At 40.9% G+C, this 19,578-nt stretch overlaps 1 protein-coding gene across 3 annotated transcripts in view; it reads left to right on the top strand.

The window, feature by feature from the left end:
* LOC129826242 (multivesicular body subunit 12B-like) overlaps positions 1-18,967 on the top strand; it is a 38,295-nt gene extending 19,328 nt beyond the window's left edge. For all 3 annotated transcript variants that reach the window (XM_055886747.1, XM_055886745.1, XM_055886746.1), the window contains 4 exons: positions 2,987-3,075; positions 14,142-14,197; positions 14,639-14,698; positions 18,017-18,967. In XM_055886747.1, the coding sequence (XP_055742722.1) occupies positions 2,987-3,075; positions 14,142-14,197; positions 14,639-14,698; positions 18,017-18,091 (280 nt within the window). In that variant the 3' untranslated portion in view covers positions 18,092-18,967. The remainder of the gene's footprint in view (positions 1-2,986; positions 3,076-14,141; positions 14,198-14,638; positions 14,699-18,016) is intronic.
* Positions 18,968-19,578: the final 611 nt, after the last annotated feature.

Raw genomic sequence — 19,578 nt, 5'->3', positions numbered from 1 at the left:
GCCACGATTGACATGCATGCAGTCTCCTCTAGCTTTTATATTGTCCTTTCCTCTGCTTTTGACACTTTCCACAGTGTCCCAGCTGCTATGCGGTGGCATTGTACCTGTCCCCATTCCTCGCTGCCTAACCAGCACTGTACCATATTCTTGAGGGAGGCCATCATTGTCTGTGAGTGTGCTGTTTTGACAGAGCCCCCAGCCATAATGACATCGTCAAACTTACTGAAAGCACTATTTTTCTTTACTTTGTGGAATCCTAAAAAAGTTGGCAAATGTATATCTCAAATCAAGCAAATGGATGCAGAACGGTGCCACAAACGAGAGAATCATCAAGTGAAACCTGATGCGCTCCGTGTGCTCAGAGATTTTCCTGTGAATTCATGCAGCTATTCTTTTCAGCACCTGACACAAACCTTAAAGGAAGATAATGATGGGTGAGAAAGCAGCCCCTGCAAAGCAGGACTGTCTGCATATTGAGGAAGGTGTGGAGATGTTGTCATGGAAGAGGCTGGATGAGTGTCAAAACAAGCGCTCCCAACTCCCTCTATGGCAGCTCAGGCTCTTCCCTGATATCATTTTTTTATCCTTGTCTTGCCTCTCTGCAGACTACTACTTGTCTGTCCACTGTCTAACAGATGTTCTCCTCTTCTTTTCAGATTGACAGCTTCATTTTCTTTTACCTCAATTCTATCTCCGACCACACTGAACAAATATATAAAACCATAAATTGATATTAGGATTTAGACAGCTAATTGATCTTATCAAGCAATCAGCAGTACTCTAGTTTTACTTAGAACATTTTGACTTGAAGATGTGAGCCAGCTCAAAGTGGATCAGGTTGTTATTTATGCATATGGCTTTTATGCATATGTGTTTGTGATTACATTCCGCATCGATTTTATTGGGCCAATGGGCTCCTGAGTGAAGTTGTAATTGTTTAAATCTTTCAGGCTATGTTCCCAGTTTTACAGTAATTTAATGAGGAACTACATTGTAATTAAATATTCAAATTAGGAACAAGTGTCAATATGCCTCTCGTTGCCGAGAATGATGATTCATTGTAGTCAAAACTCCAGTGGCCAACATAATCTGAGCCCAACTGCTACCGTTGATTACATAGCAATACACTTGCCATGTTTTTATTTTAAGAATTAGACTTGATTTGCCACATGGTACCCTATATCCAGTATACAAATCATGTCTAGAAATCCCAGAATTTGGAATAAGACAGTTCTTTGGGGTTTAAGTTTAATATGAAAATGGAAACTCTTAGACCCCTTACTTTATACTATAACAAGAAGATGCACTTTATGTGAGCAAATTGCTGATTTCATTCAATACAGTTCTTTGGTAGATTTTATGTTTGCTGATCATTTCATTGGTCCATGAAGGTTTGTTGGTGTGGGAGGTTCAACCATGCTCTATTCTATGGCAATGTTTGATCTTCCCTTGATTTCATTTAGCGGCAACCCATCATTTCATTATAAAGTGCTTTGTTTTTGTACCAGGAAAGATGCAATATTGAGTACAATAGTTTTCAAAGGCCACCTAAACATATCTCCATTTTGACCTTATCAAATTGATGATATTTGAGCAAATGGATGTTTCAAAGTAGGTTTTCTCTGAATGCTTCATTTACATTTGTGTATCTCAATGGATCGGTTCATTGTTCTATGCTATATCATGAACCAAACCGCTCAAGCGCATTTCTTCAAAAGAGCATCTAAACAATCTCCCTTCAGTTTATCAGTGTTTGTGAAATGTCTCACTGCTTGGAGAGGCATGTCCCTTCCCTTTTCAGCATTGGAGTCAACCTTTGCAAGGTAAGGGAAGTCTTCATTAAATGTGGCAATCGGTTCCACAAGATTGATGCCAACCTTTTAAAAATTCACCATTGGCCTGGATTTAAGATGGCCAAATGCTGATGTAAATGAACAGGGGAAAAGTCGACCCTATCATGGCAAATAAATCTGAGTTGCAAGCCTTAGCTCATAAATACCACAACCTGTCAGGGAGTTTGTTTTATTGTTTTTGATAGAAATGATAGCATTTATTTATCTAATCAAAAGAGATAGAAATGTAGAATGGCCACAACTCATGCAGTGTTGCCATCAGAATATGCGGATGTGCAGATATGTCGCTAGTCTTTTGGAAATGAATTTTTTAGCCCCCTGAAGATGATTTGTCCTAACTGCAAATGGGCAAATATACGTAAACATACAGACAATACACAACTACAGTATTTGAGTTATTTGTTTGAATCCTTGTGACCCTAGCTAAGGGTATTTAAAGTTCCCATATTACATGAACACCTTGCTCAGCATTACCCTACATTTGGACACACTGTAGCCTATCGCTATATCAGAGTTCTGGACAAACTCATTTTAACTTCAATGCATGTTCAAAGTCACATTATGCAGCTCTCTTGAAGCTGAGAAATAATTTGCGCTTGCTGTGGATTTATCGATCAGTAGGGCTTAGTCACAGGGTGTAATTCATGATAGCTTGATTGATGAGGATTGCAATCTTATACGGTTTGTTAGCTCCAACTGCCCATGAAGTGCATTGCATGCTGTTTTTTTGTAATGCAAGCCTGTAGTATGGTAAAACAGACTTCCCTTGAGTAATATCATTTATATTCCTTTAGCACTAACCAGGCCCTAATCCCAGACCCAAACCATTAAAGACCTACTAAACCCCCTGGGCAGCTCACGTACAGGTTAGCTTTTATTTAATGTCTCCATATCCAGCCCCTTTTCTGTCAGGTGTGTCTTGTCCTGATCAACGCGCTGTCTGACTTGAAGACGGTGGGGGTGTCGTCATGGGGATGATGGGGTTGGAATCGTAAGATCCTGCCCCAGTGAACCCCTTTTCCTCCTGACACTGAATCCACGCCTTGGCGTTCTTCTCCAGATCTCAGAGAACATGTCACCTTCAATGTTGTGGTCCACTTGTCTGACGTGACATGGTGCTTTATCTCCTCCAGGCAAATACCTGCAGCGCTCCCCACCAGCACCTACAGGAGGAGCACAAGCAGGCCTGACACAGAGAGCTCCGGTCTCTATACCATATCAGGTAAACTGTATCTTTACTGCACCAAACTCAACTACACTTAGGGAGTCTCACTGTGTATGATATGGATTGTGCAAATTATACAGTATGGTAAGGCGTCTTGCAAAGGCTCTGAACTAAATCAGTTTATCTCTCTCACTGTGCTCCAATCTGACCCCCAGTGAGCTGACTTAAATTCCTATCACTTCTATTCATTGCAGAATCAAGGTGTTTTAATATTTCTAGCCATATGTTGTTATAAAAGTATTTAATCTCCACCAACGTGTAGATTGCTCCTTTGGTAATTGATCTATGCACACATTCCATGTCTTTTATCACAGACGTGTAAAGAGCTGTGCTTATCTGAAAGAATGAACAGTGCTTCCCAGAGGAGCTCAGCATTACACTCAAGAGAACGTTTAACAGCTGTCAAATATGATTCATCACATGCCACGCTCACATTTACCTGCAGTTTTCTGCTGTAGGAGAAATGCAAACTGAATGCTCTTTTAGTAATAATAGAGTGGAAAGTGGAATGAAATTGATCTGGACTGGAACTTAGTTTAAACTTGGCTTAGTCTATGGAGTCAGAACTTGCTGAAACACCGTAGTGTGGGGTGGTGCTTCTCCAGACGAGGAGTGTGGAGAGTAGAGCAGGCAGGTTTTATCCAGCTGGAGAGAGACACCATGTGGTGAGGATTCCTCTTGTTCCACAGTGGCGAGATAGCGGGGCTGTGGCATGCACTTATCATCCCAGTTATCCCTGTCACACACTGACCGTGTCCTTACAAGCTTTTAACGATAGTCAAGTCTACCAGTCCACTATTATATGATCTCACACAAAGTTCATAACATATAATTACTGATTTAGGGATAATTTTTGTTCTATGTTATTTAGAATGATAATGTTACTATTTGTAATAACTATCTACAGTACCTGCTAACCTACATTGGTCTGGTCTGTGGCCTTCCATGTGTTATACCTCTGTTAGGACAGTGTTTGAGTGACAATAAGAACCATAGAGATTCAGTACACTGCCAGCAATCATCATTTATCAATAGAGGCTGTGCTCTATAATCATACGAATGTCGTTGGTGTCTGCTCTTTTATCACCATGTCACAAAATCTCCAGCCCTGCTCTCTTTTTGAATCACTTTGTGGGGTTTGAAGAGAGGGGTTCATCTTCCCAGTCATACTGTACAAAGACTTTCTCTTTCAGCTTCATTTGTCTTGAAAAGAGAGCCTTCCAGCCACACATTTAGATTGTGAGAGGCAGTATCTTTCCTCCTTCGTTAACAGTGTGACGACCTGCAGACCAAGTGTGGGGTCGGAGCAGACGACAGGTTTGTGTTAATTGTGAGCTGCGCGGTGTGTGTGGTGTGTTGACAGCTGGCCAGGTTCACGTTGGTCTAAAACCATGTGCGCTCTGTCAGGGTTGTACAGGAGCCTTCTTTAGGATTGATGAATTGCCTGCTTTCTTGATTAAACCCTCCGTCACTTCCCAACAAAACAAAAACCCAACACAAAAAAAAAGAACGAGAGGGGAGGAGAGGCAACATGTCTGGGAAATCTGTCATCTTCAGTCACTTTATGTGGAGATGTGATGTGCGGGCGCTTTGACATTTATAACCAGAATATTAAAACTAATTCATATAGATTTTTCAAGCTTCTCTCACTTGACAGTTCAAGCTCATTTTGACAGAGATGAAGTTTTCACAACAGCCCCAACCTTTTGTTTATTTCACCTGTATCTCTTTGATCCAAGGCAAGTTTCTTTGCCAATTATTTCCTATACTATTGACAGGGGAGCAAGTTATTCCTGGTGCATGTAATTATAATGAAATGTGCATTTAGGAAATGTGTTAGGAAATGTATTGTATTGTAACAAAATGCATCTTCAAAGGTATTTAGCCTTCAAACTCAACTCTGGACCTCGAAGCCAGTTCCACTGCATCTTGTTTCATTGTTTCCTTCTAATCAGGGACTGATTTAGACCTGGGACACCCGTTGTGTGCAATTAATTATCAGGTAGAACAGAAAACCAGCAGGCCCCGGACCTTGTAGTGTAAGAGTTGAATACCCCTGGTATATAGTATTCTATTAATTTACATAATTAGAAGTACTGTTTTATTTCCCTTTACTTCACTATATAGCATAAAAAGATGGTGTTTTGAATGGAGTTCATATACTATTTGCTTTATTGTGTATCCATTGAACAGCATGTCATATTTAGCAGACATCCTAGTGATAAAAAGTAATACATTAACATATCTATTACATTAATCATAAAATCCTGACATTGGCCCAGATATAACGTAATATGGAGTGCAATTATTTCCCAATCCATTAAAAGAAGTTTAATTAACTGACGGGAGACAGTTCATCCATTGGAGGAGAAAGAAAAAAGGAAGATTCAAAATTAACTTGGGTTTGCAAAATATAATGGCAGAAGGATGACAATGATTTTTGATTTTCCGGAACGATATTAGAATCCTTATTAAACTTTGTGCATCTGGAAAATGCAATGGGGCTTTCCAATTAAAGCGCCACTTTACGCTGTTTAATAATACCCTCATAATATTATATCTTATGAAATGACAGGTGAGTTGGTGTATGAATAAAACATAAAGCCCCGTAATAAGAGACAGTTGTTGGGGGGCTTTTAAATGCTCGACATAATTTGCATATATTAATCTCCTCTTTTCAGCCTTATCAAGCATTCCACTGTATTTGAAGTTAAAATAGTCGTGACAGGCAGGGGTCTACGCTTCGTTTTTCCAAGGATTTATTACTTGTATAATTCCGGATCTTTAATAAGCCAATATGACTGATCCTATGGGTTTTGTGGAATTCAGTTAATTGTTCCAGATGGTGCTCACTGATTATACAAAATTACTTTCTTTCTCCTCTTTTTCTCCAACTACAGCATTTTTTGATTGACTAACATTGAGAAAAAAGATTATTTTTGGCCCAGCACTTTCATTAAGAGGCTTCTCATCAGGTCTCAAACAAAAGTTCCATCTTATCTCCCTCTGTGGTGCTGGGCTTGCAGGCTAGCCTCTGCAGAGGGAGGAGTTCAGCCCCGCTAATCTCCAACTGTAATCTCAACCCGCTATGATGTATCTCCACAGCCTCTGCACCAGTGTGGTTATATTTTATAATAACAACATTCTTTAGGCTGAGGGATTAAAAAACAACCTCTGCCTAGTGACACAAAAGTCATTGGCAGGTTTTTATTATTCAATGGCCTTGTGGCACCTCTGGTGGGTCATTAAAACACTAATCAGAGTGGTGTTTTCCTCATGTAAGGCATCCATCCAAAGGATCCTGGATCAAGTAAATTGAGCCAAATTAATCTTGCGTGGATATTTAATGGGGGGAGGTATTGGGCAGATTTACTGCTGTGTTTTAATTTAGATGATACAAGATTTGAAGTATGCAATTCCTGTACGATAAAACTTTCTAAATGTCTGAAACAAAGCCAGAGGGTTCGGCTTGCATCAAGGCATGAAAAACTGTGACGTGTCTTCTCTAAAACCCATTAATGATTTATTCTTATGGTCAGTGTGGAGAGAGAAGCAAGAGAGTGCTTAAGCATGGTTACGCACACAGTGAACATCCCCAAAAGATGGTGATAATTTTACCATTTTGGTTATCAGTATCTTGAATATTACAACTATTTTCTTTTGTCAACACATTTTACCTAGATAGCTAATACAAATTGTTTCTGTTTAATTAATCTGCTAATTTCAAAAGGCCATACATTTAAGCATATTCATATATTTACCAACAAACTATATGAATACAATCTTTCAGAACCCCATTAGACTCAAATAAGTGACTTTGAATAGCTTTGCATTAGCAGACCAGACTGGACTCACATCCCTCATTGCTGTCTATTCTTCCCTGGAATAAAAGCAGTGCTCCATTATTCTCAGTGGCCAGACATGGAGACCATCAATGGATGGCCTGTCACAGCTCCCTCATTCCCTCCATGTACAGCAGGGTTTGTTATCACACATCTAATTAGAACTTGATAAAAAATATTTCCCCAAAATCCAGTCATTAAATATAGTTTAAGGAGATTTATGGACAAATATGCCTTAAAGATCTTTTAATGGCTCTGCTGACTTGTTAAGTTTGTAATTAATGATCTCATAATACATACTGTAGTGTGATGTAAAAAGCACATTGAGATTCTGGAAATGAAGTAGTTTTGGAAAAGGGCATCTGGGGCTCCCAGAAGCTATATTAAATAGTTCTGCTCAGACTGGTTCTCTAAGAGGACCTATGAAGTATGCTTTAGAAATGTTAAAACAATCGCCCTTTTTACAAAGATGGAGTCATTATGTTTGTGAGCATAGCAAAGAGCCTGTTTAAGAATTTTTTTCCTTATGATTTAATGAAAATCAGTAAGTCTCTTTTTAGGTGAACCATGCACTCACTTATTGTAACATTTCAACTGAATCAATTGTTTTGTCTCTCCAACTTGAAACACTATAGGCCTACTCACCCACATACAGTATACTGACCTAAAGTATTAGAAAAAAAGGGTTCTAAAAGGGATCTTCAGCTGTCCCCATAATATAACCATTTTTGGTTCCAGGTAGAACCCTTTTTGGTTCCGGGTAGAACCCTTTTTGGTTCCGGGTAGAACCCTTTTTGGTCCGGGTAGAACCCTTTTTGGTCTGGGTAGAACCCTTTTTGGTCCGGGTAGACCCCTTTTTGGTTCTAGGTAGAACTCTTTTTGGTTCCGGGTATAATCATTTTGAGTTCCATGTAGATCCCTCTGTGGAAAAGGATTCTACATGGAACCAAAAAGGGTTCTCCTATGGGGACAGCCGTAGAACGCTTTTAGGTTCTAGACAGCACCTTTTTTTCTAAGGGTGTACACGTTGATGTGTACAAACATGCCTCAATGTGTCAACCTATCCGAAAGGCCTTAACTAATAACCGTTGCCTGTTTCACCAGGAGAGTAATGGTGTGTTTATTAGCATAATTAATGACAAATGGCGTCGCGGCATTGGTGGATTGGTTTAGGCGGATGATGAATTGGTTGAGGCCCAGCTTAGTGGCTGCCAAGGAAGCCTCTCTGGCTGTCATCCCTCCTGCTTCCGCCCTGGCACAGCTCATTACTCACCATGTGAGGTGCCACTTTACATTGCCTGGTACTGTGAGCATCGAAAACTTAATAACGCCACCCACAACCTCGCAGGACTTGCTGCTCTGCCCTCAGTCCAGAGGGCAAGGAGCTCAGAGAGTGCTAGGAGCTGGGGGGGGGAGCAGGGCAGCATGGGGACCATCCCTTACCATAGTGTACAGCTGCTTTGATCACAACGGATCACACGTCACTCTCTGATCCTCTTCAGAAGGCACATGGCCATGTGACCCTCTCACCAGTATTCTGGAGTTTTCCTAGTTAGTTTTTTTGGGGCTCACCACATCCCTTGCATCATTACAGGTTAGTTTGCCCACAGAACCGCTAATTAAGAGGGGATTTGTGTAATTGTGCCTTCTGCTGTGTCCCATCCGGCGCAAGCAATTTACTGTCAGCCCTCTGCCAGCTTTAACACTTGTCCAGAGAGGCGTACCCCATTCATACACAGATTCTGCTGCACATTTACCAGTAACCACAGCTGGGGCTCAATGCTGGTGCCACTGTTAAGTCTTTAAAGACAATGTACTGCTTATCAAGTTCGGATGTTTATTCAATTCCCAGACTTGTGCTAAGTGATCATCGTGGTTAGCCTACATTGGAGTTTTGAAACTTTGAAAGGGATGTTTGACTTTGTTGACTTTGCAATTACAGAGCACAATAGCATCATTTTTACATTTTATTTAACTAGGCAAGTCAGTTTAGAACAAATTCTTATTTACAATGACGGCCTACCCCGGCCAAACCCTAACCTGGACGACGCTGGGCCAATTGTGCACCGCCCTATGGGACTCCCAATCATTTCCGGTTGTGATACAGCCTGGAATCGAACCAGTGTCTGTAGTGATGCTTCTAGCATTGAGATGCAGTGTCTTAGACCACTGTGCCCCTCGGGAGCCCCCAAAATACAATACAAATAGCATGTAGCACAATGCAAATAGCACGTAGCACAATGCAAATAGCACGTAGCACAATGCAAATAGCACGTAGCACAATGCAAATAGCACGTAGCACAATGCAAATAGCACGTAGCACAATGCAAATAGCACGTAGCACAATGCAAATAGCACGTAGCACAATACAAATAGCACGTAGCACAATACAAATAGCACGTAGCACAATACAAATAGCACGTAGCACAATACAAATAGCACGTAGCACAATACAAATAGCACGTAGCACAATACAAATAGCACGTAGCACAATACAAATAGCACGTAGCACAATACAAATAGCATGTAGCACAATACAAATAGCATGTAGCACAATACAAATAGCATGTAGCACAATACAAATAACATGTAGCACAATACAAATAGCATGTAGCACAATACAAATAGCATGTAGCACAATACAAATAGCATGTAGCACAATACAAATAGCATGTAGCACAATACAAATAGCATGTAGCACAATACAAATAGCATGTAGCACAATACAAATAGCATGTAGCACAATACAAATAACATTTTACAAATAGAATGTGCGACCAGATAAGTTCTCTATGCATGATTGATCATTATGCTATAGCCGCCCTTTTATAGAATTGTAGGTGTCTGTTGTATCATCATATGCATTTAATGTTCATAACAGACAGAGAAAAATATGGGCCCTCAAATAGAAGAAATTATGTGAAATTAGACTGTGGAGCTCCAAATATCCACTGTTGTGCCGTAGTGTTTATGGCCAACTCACTGTAGGTGTGCCCACTTTCTGGAAGACTGATGGACCAGCGCCCGACTGGGACTGCCTCCTGGCTCCCAACCCAGAACTAGATTTCAAGGGCTGCTTGTCACACAGATGGAAAAATAACTCTACTCCCTCCTTGCTAAATACTCCTCCGCTTTCCCTCCTCTCTTTCTCTGTGTAAACCTGGGTGTTTAGCAGCCCCACTGCTGCCCCTGAGGAGTCTACAGAGACACCCATATAATCCACCGGTACAAATGATTAGCTGCACTGAGAATCATGCCCTCCAAGCTATCTGGGACTAGCAGTGTGTCTTAAAACCATTTAAATCACTCTTTTCAGTATTGGTGTTGGCATTTTACAATTGCCTCCATTTCATAAATATTGTTTTGGTATCTATTTTTGGTGACTGCATCAATCTAACTAGGGTTACTGTGCTACATTAGTAAAAGTATAGAGTCCAATGTCCAAAATGAACCTGTTGTAAAATATATCCTGAATATCATTTGAATAACGTCTCAATTGTAACGCTTGTGAAAAAGGATATGAATAAAGTTAATATATTCAGTTGTCATCCCCAGCAACCCTTTTTTCATTTGCTGTAATCATTAAAAGTAACACTTTTTTGCTTTTCAATGGGACATTTTCAGAATCTTCATAGGATTTTCCCCCCCAAACTCCCATTCTGTCTGCTGGAATTTAAAAAAAGATAGGGGGAAAAGAATGGAAATCATAGAGCCACAGTCATTAAAATCATCTGAAAATAGCAACGCGCGATCATCTGTTCTCATAGCACGGGTCAGGAGCTCTGACACCTCCTGTCAGGGTAGGGGGCAATTTGTATTCTCTCTCATTAGGCAATTTGACTAATGACCTGCCGCGGCTGCAGAGCTACTGAGGGACCCTGCGCCTCGTGCCCTCTCTCCTACAGCAGCCTGAGAAAACAGCCTCTATTGGAATGGCACAGATGGTATGCCCGGGCGACAAAATAAACTACAATCTGTCTCAGAGATGCTGTCAGGACTGGCCACTATTTCTCATGTCAGTGTCTAGTCGGGGTGAGGGCTGTGAGTGGGCAGAAGAGGTCCTCCTCCTCTTGATCTATGTGGATCCAAACTCCGTTTACCTTAAATGAGGCAGAGACACTGGCAAGGAACCTAGATTAAAGTATTTGGAGTTGGACACTGGTGTGGTTGTGCACAAAGTTTCTATTGTAAAAAATATATATATAGTAGATGCATCAATCCTCAAGGCGCAATAAACAGTTAATATCATGTCTTTACAGGGAAGTGCTTAGATGGAAACTGGAAACTCCCGTAATAACTTCAAAACTGAGTCTGTGATAGATTTTGGCCAACGGGAACGGTTCAGTCTGGTTCTTTTTTTACGTCAAATTTCTCATACTCGGCTTCTGCTTTCCCCTCACTGGATCTCAGCAGAAGTACCACAGTCTTAGTCACAGTAACCCAAACATTACTGATTCATATGGCCACTTTAAAAATACATATGCATGTAAGACTGTATTAGAGTAAATATTCAGTACTTTTCCAGCTGATCCTGGAGTCAGTTTGATTCACCTGAGTAATTATAGTGGACACAGATCAGTGCAGGTACGTTGAATTAGTGAAGCATGAAAGAAAAGTTATTTAACATTCTTCCATTGTTAATTAAGAGTTGTGGTTCAGGTAATGTGAGGTATGCTCGATCACCCACACAGTCCTCAATCAGTCAATGTCTGAGCATTACCCTGTATAAATGTGTGTGTGTGTGTGCATGCGTGAGTGCATGTGTGTGTGTACATGTGTCTGTGTGCGTTATAGTCCTGTGTACCGGTCATAGCGGGACTGAAGCTGTAGTCCACAGTGACAGCGCGTCCAACTACAAAACTGTGAGGGATTGGTGCTCTGCGCAGCAGACGAGGGAGCCCATCCCGTCCTGAAACAGCCATTCGTCTGCGCCCAGGGGCTGGAGATGACAATGCAGCCATTCCTCATCTCACCTGATAGAGCCATTAATAAGCCAGTGATCCACTCTGGGCCCGTGCTGACTCCGTTCTTTACACTACCATCAGTCAGGCCACAGGGCCCTTACTCGCTAACACCACCATCATCATCATTGTTGTTATCGTCATGATCACTATCATAACCATCATCATATTCATTAGGGAGTCATAATTAGAGCACATGTATGGACTCTGATTTGATAGAAAATGTCATACCAAATACACAATCACTCTACAACGCGCACATTTTTACTACACCATTTACACAAATAGAGATTGGACCACATGACCAATGGTCAAATATTTGTTTTTCTCACACAAATTGCTGGAACTTGATTCATTGCTCTGACAGACTCTAGCCCTGGCCATTTGAGTAGGTAATGAATGCTTTAGACTGGGAGTGTTTCAACCAGGAGATTGGACTAACATTACTTCAGGACTTTCCACTACTGTATGTACGTGTGCCTGGTAAATTATCAATTTCTCGCCCAGTAAAATCGTCTCCAAGTTCCTCCGTTGGTCTGGGTGTGAGATGGACCCTCCAGTTCCTCATGGTGGGGAGATACTAAGTGAGATCTGATTTAAAATGTAATCCTTGAACAACAAAGAAGCACCCCAGCCTTCAGCTCTAGATTAATCTGTCTGTTACACACAGATCCATCAACAGGGTGCAATCTGCACTTCCCATTGCTGGGTATTGATTCTAATATATTCCCCCGCCCGCCTACCTCTTTGCTCCCAGTGACACAGTAGCACATGTTTATTCACTTGTTTTTATGGGCTTAAACAAGCCATCATATCCACCCAATCACCCAGCCCTGCTGCTGCAGATAGCCCTTCAGCTAGCACTGCTGCTAAATAGTCCTCCTCTGAGCGGGTTGAAGCACACATGCCAGGGCTGGCTTTCTGAATGGCTTTAGGGTGATGGTAAATGGTGGCCAAAGGCTATTCTCTCATCTGTCCTAACTCATAGTGTAGATTACCAGTAGTGGTTTGTAATGGTGATGGTGGGTTTTAGGTAGGGCTGATATTCAATGTATTTTCCTCAGAGCTCTGTAGCCATTACATTATGTGAGGTCACGGGTAGATTACAAAGACCTCATTGTAGCAGTAAAAATCACATTTATGGGTGGAAAGTACGGTATAATGGATCCCTACTGTTGAGGTACACAAAAAGGCAGTCATAAGTGTCAGAATGAAGGAACATTCAAATGACATTGTTTGAAATACTGTTATTAAGTTGTATTCTCCAGACTAATATCAGATCCAAAACAGTGACTCATGAGAAGCATTTGGTTACATTTATTTCTGAGTTCCTTTTCCTGTGCCAGCAGGCTGATGGACTATGGGTAAAATAACACCAGTTGGAAGGTTGGCCAATTGATATTTGTGGCCCCTCAGAGAGAAAGAGAGAGGGGAGCTAGAAGTTGTGTGCTTCGTGATTTGGTGTAGCCGAGCAGCGGCAGTTAGTCACCACCTCTCGTCTGGAAAGGAACGAGAGCCTTTGTGTCCCCTGTCACCCTGCGTTAATTTGGGCCCTAATGTATTTTATAAACAAAGGGCTGCTCTCTAGCCTGACAGTAGTGACACTCTGATTCCTTTGCAGGCTGCGTACAGTATGGGGTTGCACCATTAATAATCAACTGGCAGCCATCACACCATTTTAACCATGATCATTATGATAAAGGGCATACACTTAATTACAGGCCTGCTTAATTATAGCTCTGTTGAAGCTCGTTTGTTTGGTCAAATGCTAATTACACTACCACGCTCTTGGCAAGTCCTCATTTCAATCCACTTTTTGCCTGCCAAACACTGTGGCTTATTTTCATGCAAATCAGTATCCGGTGAATGTTTTGTCTCACTTCTTTCCCCTTTTTCTGCGCGAGTGTCTTTGTTTTGGAGTGGAACATCTCTCTGACAAGACAGAATCAGGAATAATCAAGAGTAATTAAAGAGGAGACGGGCTGGCGATGGTTTTGGGGGAAGGAGGGAAGGGGGTGGGTGGAGGTACTCAAGTACAGTGGAGAATAAAAAACCTTTCATCTTCAAGCTATTGAGGAAGGGTTGGGTGGGAGGGGGATTGAGGGGAGCTGGTCTTCAATTATTTTATTTACACTTAGCCAGGATGAGATACTCAGTATGAAGGTTTTGGAATGATTGGTTTTGTATGAAATGTATGAAACATGTTGTCATGTTTTTATTCTCTTATGTTTCCACTCAACATTTTATTTTCTCTTTTCAGCAATGGATGATGTGCCCTTCACAATCTCTGAGAAATTTGCAAGAACCCCTGAAGAAGTGAGTGTTTACACAAAGCTTTTGAATTGTGCTAACTAAAAAGCCTTTTTCTTTTCATCGCCTCTAGTTCGTTAAATTGTGAGGTACAAAGTGCTCTCTACACGTAGCTTTTATCCATCCACTTTTCAATTGAGGACATACCTCAATTGTATTGTAGCCTGTATTCTTCCTTCTCCAGGATCTGATCCCCAGTCAGTTCTACACAGCTTCCTGCACTCTCCTCTCCTCTCTTCTCTTCCAGTGTAGACTGAGTGATGAATGCATGCAGCCAGGCAGAGCTGGCTCAATGCAGTCCATTTGGCTGGCTGGCGGCGGCTGTCACTATATCACCTTTTGTATTGAAACAGAGAGGGAGAGGATTAAAGATTTTAAGCATGCTTACTTAGCCATGTGCCTAACGCCGTGTTTCTTGTTTTTTTCTCTCTCTGCTTTTGATTTCAGATGCAGCGAGTCAATTTAATGGGCATTACGATCAAATCCTTGGCAGAGATCGAGGAGGAAGTGAGTAGGGGCTGCAACGCTCGGCTGCCACTGACACCGTTGGCCCAGAATGCAAAGCAAACATTCTTGGGGGTTGTAATTAAGTGTCTGAGACGGGCAAGGCCCTTTTGGCTCCACTAAACCCAGATTGAATTAAAGCCCGCCCAGACTGGGCCTGGTCAGCCACTCTCTCTGAGAACTGACTAGTCTCACTGTGTCCTGCACAAAAACACTCTGGATTCCATTTGGTGTTCTTTTCTTTTTTTGGTGGTCTTCTCACTATTGAAACTGATTGCCAGTATGATGCACATACTGCATGTGTTTGGTTTCAATTAGCCTTACTTGATCTTTCTTACCCAATGAGACAGCCAGCATAGAGACAGTAGAGATACAAATTCATGCAGAGTAAATGAAAAGAATACAGACAGTGTATTATTACAGAGCAACTAGCTACCCTACAGGCATTCCTAGTAAGAAAAAAATGAGAAGAGTGTGTGTGTGTGTGTGTGTGTGCGTGCGTGCGTGCGTGTGTTCTTGTGCTTGTGTGTGTGTGCATGTGTGTGTTCTCACACAGTTATTGTGTGTGCATGAAGGAGAGTGAACCCCTCCCCCTCTCTCTCATTAGCACGATATCTGGGTATCAGAACTGCCAGGAAGTGACAGACCACTGTAAAAGAACAGGTGCTGTTGGGTTTGAGATGTGTTACAGAGCAAACACTCCCTCATCAAACTGGGTGTCTGTTCTGCTCCCTGGCTCTGTATACTGTCACATAGTATAGAAATCACACAGTCGCCATCTTGTCATCTGGTCTCTGAGAATGGAGCTCATTGTCATTGTCAGCTCAGGTACTAATATTATGTGTGTGTGTGTGTGTGTCTGTGTGTGTGTGTGTGGCCACTGCGGTCTGCTGATGGAGACAGCCTGGCAGCTCGTCCCGTAGGCTAGCTCTCCTCTCCTCTCAGTTAGTGTGATTAGCAGCAGGACACATGGCGAGCTGAGCCGTGGAGGGGAAGGGAAGAGCGCTAGGAATCATTAATTACCGCAGCGGTAGCTGGAACTGATGAAGTAAATGTGAGATAGTGTAACACGCAGGATTTAGTGAAGTGGACGACAGCACAAGATTAATGGTGGGGCCAGGCTGATGGGGATGAAGTCACAGCTTAGCTTGATAATTAGTTTCCAAGAGGAAACATCCCTCACCATTGTGTTATTTTTACTTCTCTCCTCTCGCATTATTATGCCAGTACAATATCTCTAGAGATGGGAAATTAATATCGTATTTCAGTTTGATATTACACATGCCAAATAGATATTCAGGGATTTTGGAGTGCTTATTTTTTTGTAAAAAATAAAAAATAATTTAATTTTAGGTTATAAAATGTAGATACTGGTTTTCTGTTCTAGGTTGAAGGTTGAAGCCAAAATATATAGTCACTGAGCACCCCCTAGTTACTACATAGTAACACCTGCTCATATATGTACAGATATTTACAGTTATCAAAAGCTAAGTAGTATTTGTAATATGTACTAGATCTTTTTGTTTTCAGTGTATCAAATCCAATACCACTATGAATAAATAGTGCAGTATTTAGTGCAGCCTTTATAATATGGAGTCACACAAACAGGCCGTTCTTGTTCATGGTGAGTGGTGTTCAGTTGTCCAGCAGAGGTCCCTGTCAGTGTACACTGGAGGAGTTCATTTTCTCTCTTCAGGGCGAAGAAACATTATTATGGTAAAGGACATTCTAACTGACTGATGTCCAATACATTTCTTTAAAGACATACATAAAAGAGAGGTGGTATTTGACATTTGCACGTGTCATTGAGGAAAACTGTTGTAATCATATACAGTGCTACAGATAAGAACGTTTCCTAACAGGCATCACTTAAGCCATACTTCTCAGATGATGTTGGTTCCAGCAATTAGGCATTCTTTTCATTTCCCAAATGATTCGCAAAACTTGTGGAAATTATAATTGCTTTTATCCACGCATATCTAATTTGTGTCTTTTTAAGTGTTAATTAGTAAGCGATTTGAGCTGACGTCTTTATGTACTTTGCACTGCTAAAAATGTTTGTTTTTGGCGGCTGGCTAATGATTTTCAGAGTTAGCGTGTGAGAGTGTGTCTGTTAGTGTGGATGTCTTTTCATATGTGTGTATGAATCTGACAGACATTTTCATTTGCACCTATGGACGTGTGTGTGTTTCAGCAGTAAACTGTGTGTGTGACTGGGTGCATGTAGTGTGTAAGAGACAGACAGAGAGAGATAGAGAGAGAAGGAGAGAAGAGAGAGGAGAGAAAAGAGAGAGAGCTCCAAATAGAGGTGGAATTAATGAAGACAACATGTCACATATTTTTAGCAGTGGAGCAGGGACAGGAAATGAAGCTCTGTTCATCTGGGTGATTGCCGCCCATGTTCTTGTGTGTCACTGTCCTGTCAGCCCGCGTGTAAAAGTGGCAGACAGTGATACATGCTCTCCCTGATAACACCCCATTCCCCCATCCATCATCCACACACACACGCTCACACTTACATCTATTTGTTTATTTATTTTGCCAGGTGTCGTGGCTGAATTTTATTATAACTAACCGTCTTGTGGCATGTGACTCGTAACTTATAGTTTCCTGAAAGACAGAGGGGTGTTGGTTGGAGATCCCCAATAAATCCATTGTGCTTAGTTGGGATCTTTGAATATAGATATTAAAAGGCATTTGATGATCTTGCAGCATCACCTAGTGGAGTGATTCAGTATTGCAGATCAGAGTGTATTGAAGTGATGAGTTGGTATGTGCTTGCTTGTTTTAGTAAAATAGCAATGGTATAAGTTGGTATGTGGTACTACTCTTTCAACAATGACTTGAAATATATTTTGACCACAACATCACAATTGATTACTGGAGTTTTTTTTTTCTCCAAATATATTCTAAACTGATTTGAATTATTCTCCTTCATTGCTATGGTTATTTATATATTTTGGTGACCAAAGGATATATTATTTTATCCATTGAGAAAGCCAAAAATAACTGTGCATTAGGTGCATGTATCTGGGAGATGGATGGTGTGAAGAAAATGCATAAGTACTGTGGTTTTATAAACGTGTTATACATTCTCATCTTATTCCACAAGGGGACAGTATTTGCACACATTTCTCCTTTCAGCTTTCTTCATACCCAAACCCATACCCAGTTTGTAATCTTAAAGGTATAATGATCTGCTACAGAAAGAGCTACTTATACAAACCTCAATGCTGTTGGTGAAGAAGTGTTTTCATATATAAACAGTTTGTACTGGATATACTGTATTTTAAATCCCTTTATACTTCTATCCTGTGGCAGTATGAGTACAACTTCAGCACGGAGCACAGCATCTGCACTTCCCTGCCTCCCAGGCCCACCCAGAGCCAGTACTGAGAGAGCCTTTGAGTGAGGAACGCTCTAGAGGAATAGGAAAAGAGTAAAAAACTACAGCACCTTCACAAATGGTCTCTCATTCCACAACAACAAAGCACTTTCTGGAATGATGTCTCTGATGTTCAGTTTAGAGTCCACATTCACAGTAGTCCCTCAGATTAGAATCCTGTTGACTTCTGATATATCTCAAATTAACGGCTAACAGAAATCTCACAAACAGGATGTGAAGTTAGTAACATTAAATTACAAGTATCATAATATTGGAGGTAACTATTCTAAATGTTGTTAAATGTGCATTTTAATCTCTCCATAGCTCTGTATGTTTCAGAGTTATGGTCAAATGTTTGTATTTGTGATCATAATAATACTGTGCAAACTCCGCTTAACGCTCATTTAATTGTTGGGCTCACTTATTGATTGTGTGATAAGAGCCATAGTAACCAAATTACCTCATATGTTGTAAAGCTATCAGAAAATGTATTTTTAATCCTGTAGCACATCTCCAAATACGTTGATACCTTTTCTAGTTTTTATTTAGGAAAATATTTCGTAATGAGTTAGTACAGGGTTTCTCTGTCCTCGGGACCCCAAGGGGGGCATGTTTTGGTTTTTGCCGTAGGACTACACAGCTGATTCAAATAATCAACTAATCATCAAGCTTTGATCATTTGAATTAGTTGTGTAGTGTTAGGGTAAAAACCAAAACGTGCACCTCTTGGGGTCCTGGGAAATGCTAAGTTAGTACAATCAAATAGGCTATACACATGTTAAATTGATATGATTGTTGAATTGTTTAAAATCAATTGTTATTCAGTATATTATTATATTATTCAGTTATGTAATGTATAAGAATGAATAAACACCTTATAAATCTCATGACTACCACTGAATCTCATGTCTCCCTTTTGGTTGTCAGAGTAACATGTTGGATTGAGGCTGTGTAGCAGTGACTGAGACTTCAGAGAATAAATGGGAGGCTGCCTCACTGCTCTGCTCCCACTGACAGACAGACAGATCCAGTCAAGTAGTCAGTTCTCTTTGAAGGTGTATGAAAAACACTTGTTTCAGCAAGCACACACATCCATCACAGAGTCAGTCCTTCATGAGCACTTTGCAGTAAGAATGAGCAAAGCTTCATGACATCAGAGCCACCACTTCAGAGCCCCCCCCACCCACATTCCAGACCCTATTATAATATGTTATCAAAAATACGCCCCCCCCCCCTCCATAACATGTTCTGTCTCTTTACATCAATGTAATTTAACAACTACTGAAATGTATCATTCTGAAGAAATTGAGATATCAGAATCTATTTGCTCATCTCTGCAGATTTAATTAGTTTCTGAAATTACAGGAATCCAATGACTTGCTTCTTTAATTAGACTTGCTTGTTACCTTTATGAATGTATGATTTCTGTGTTAATATAATTTCTACCTAAACTCCTAATGGATTTTAGTATTCCCAGGTGTTTAGCGGTGTGCAACAG

Source organism: Salvelinus fontinalis, chromosome 28 (assembly GCF_029448725.1).
Source record: "Salvelinus fontinalis isolate EN_2023a chromosome 28, ASM2944872v1, whole genome shotgun sequence".
Classification (NCBI taxonomy): domain Eukaryota; kingdom Metazoa; phylum Chordata; class Actinopteri; order Salmoniformes; family Salmonidae; genus Salvelinus; species Salvelinus fontinalis.
Note: the sequence above shows the minus strand (reverse complement) of the source record. Positions and strands in the feature narration are given on the sequence as shown.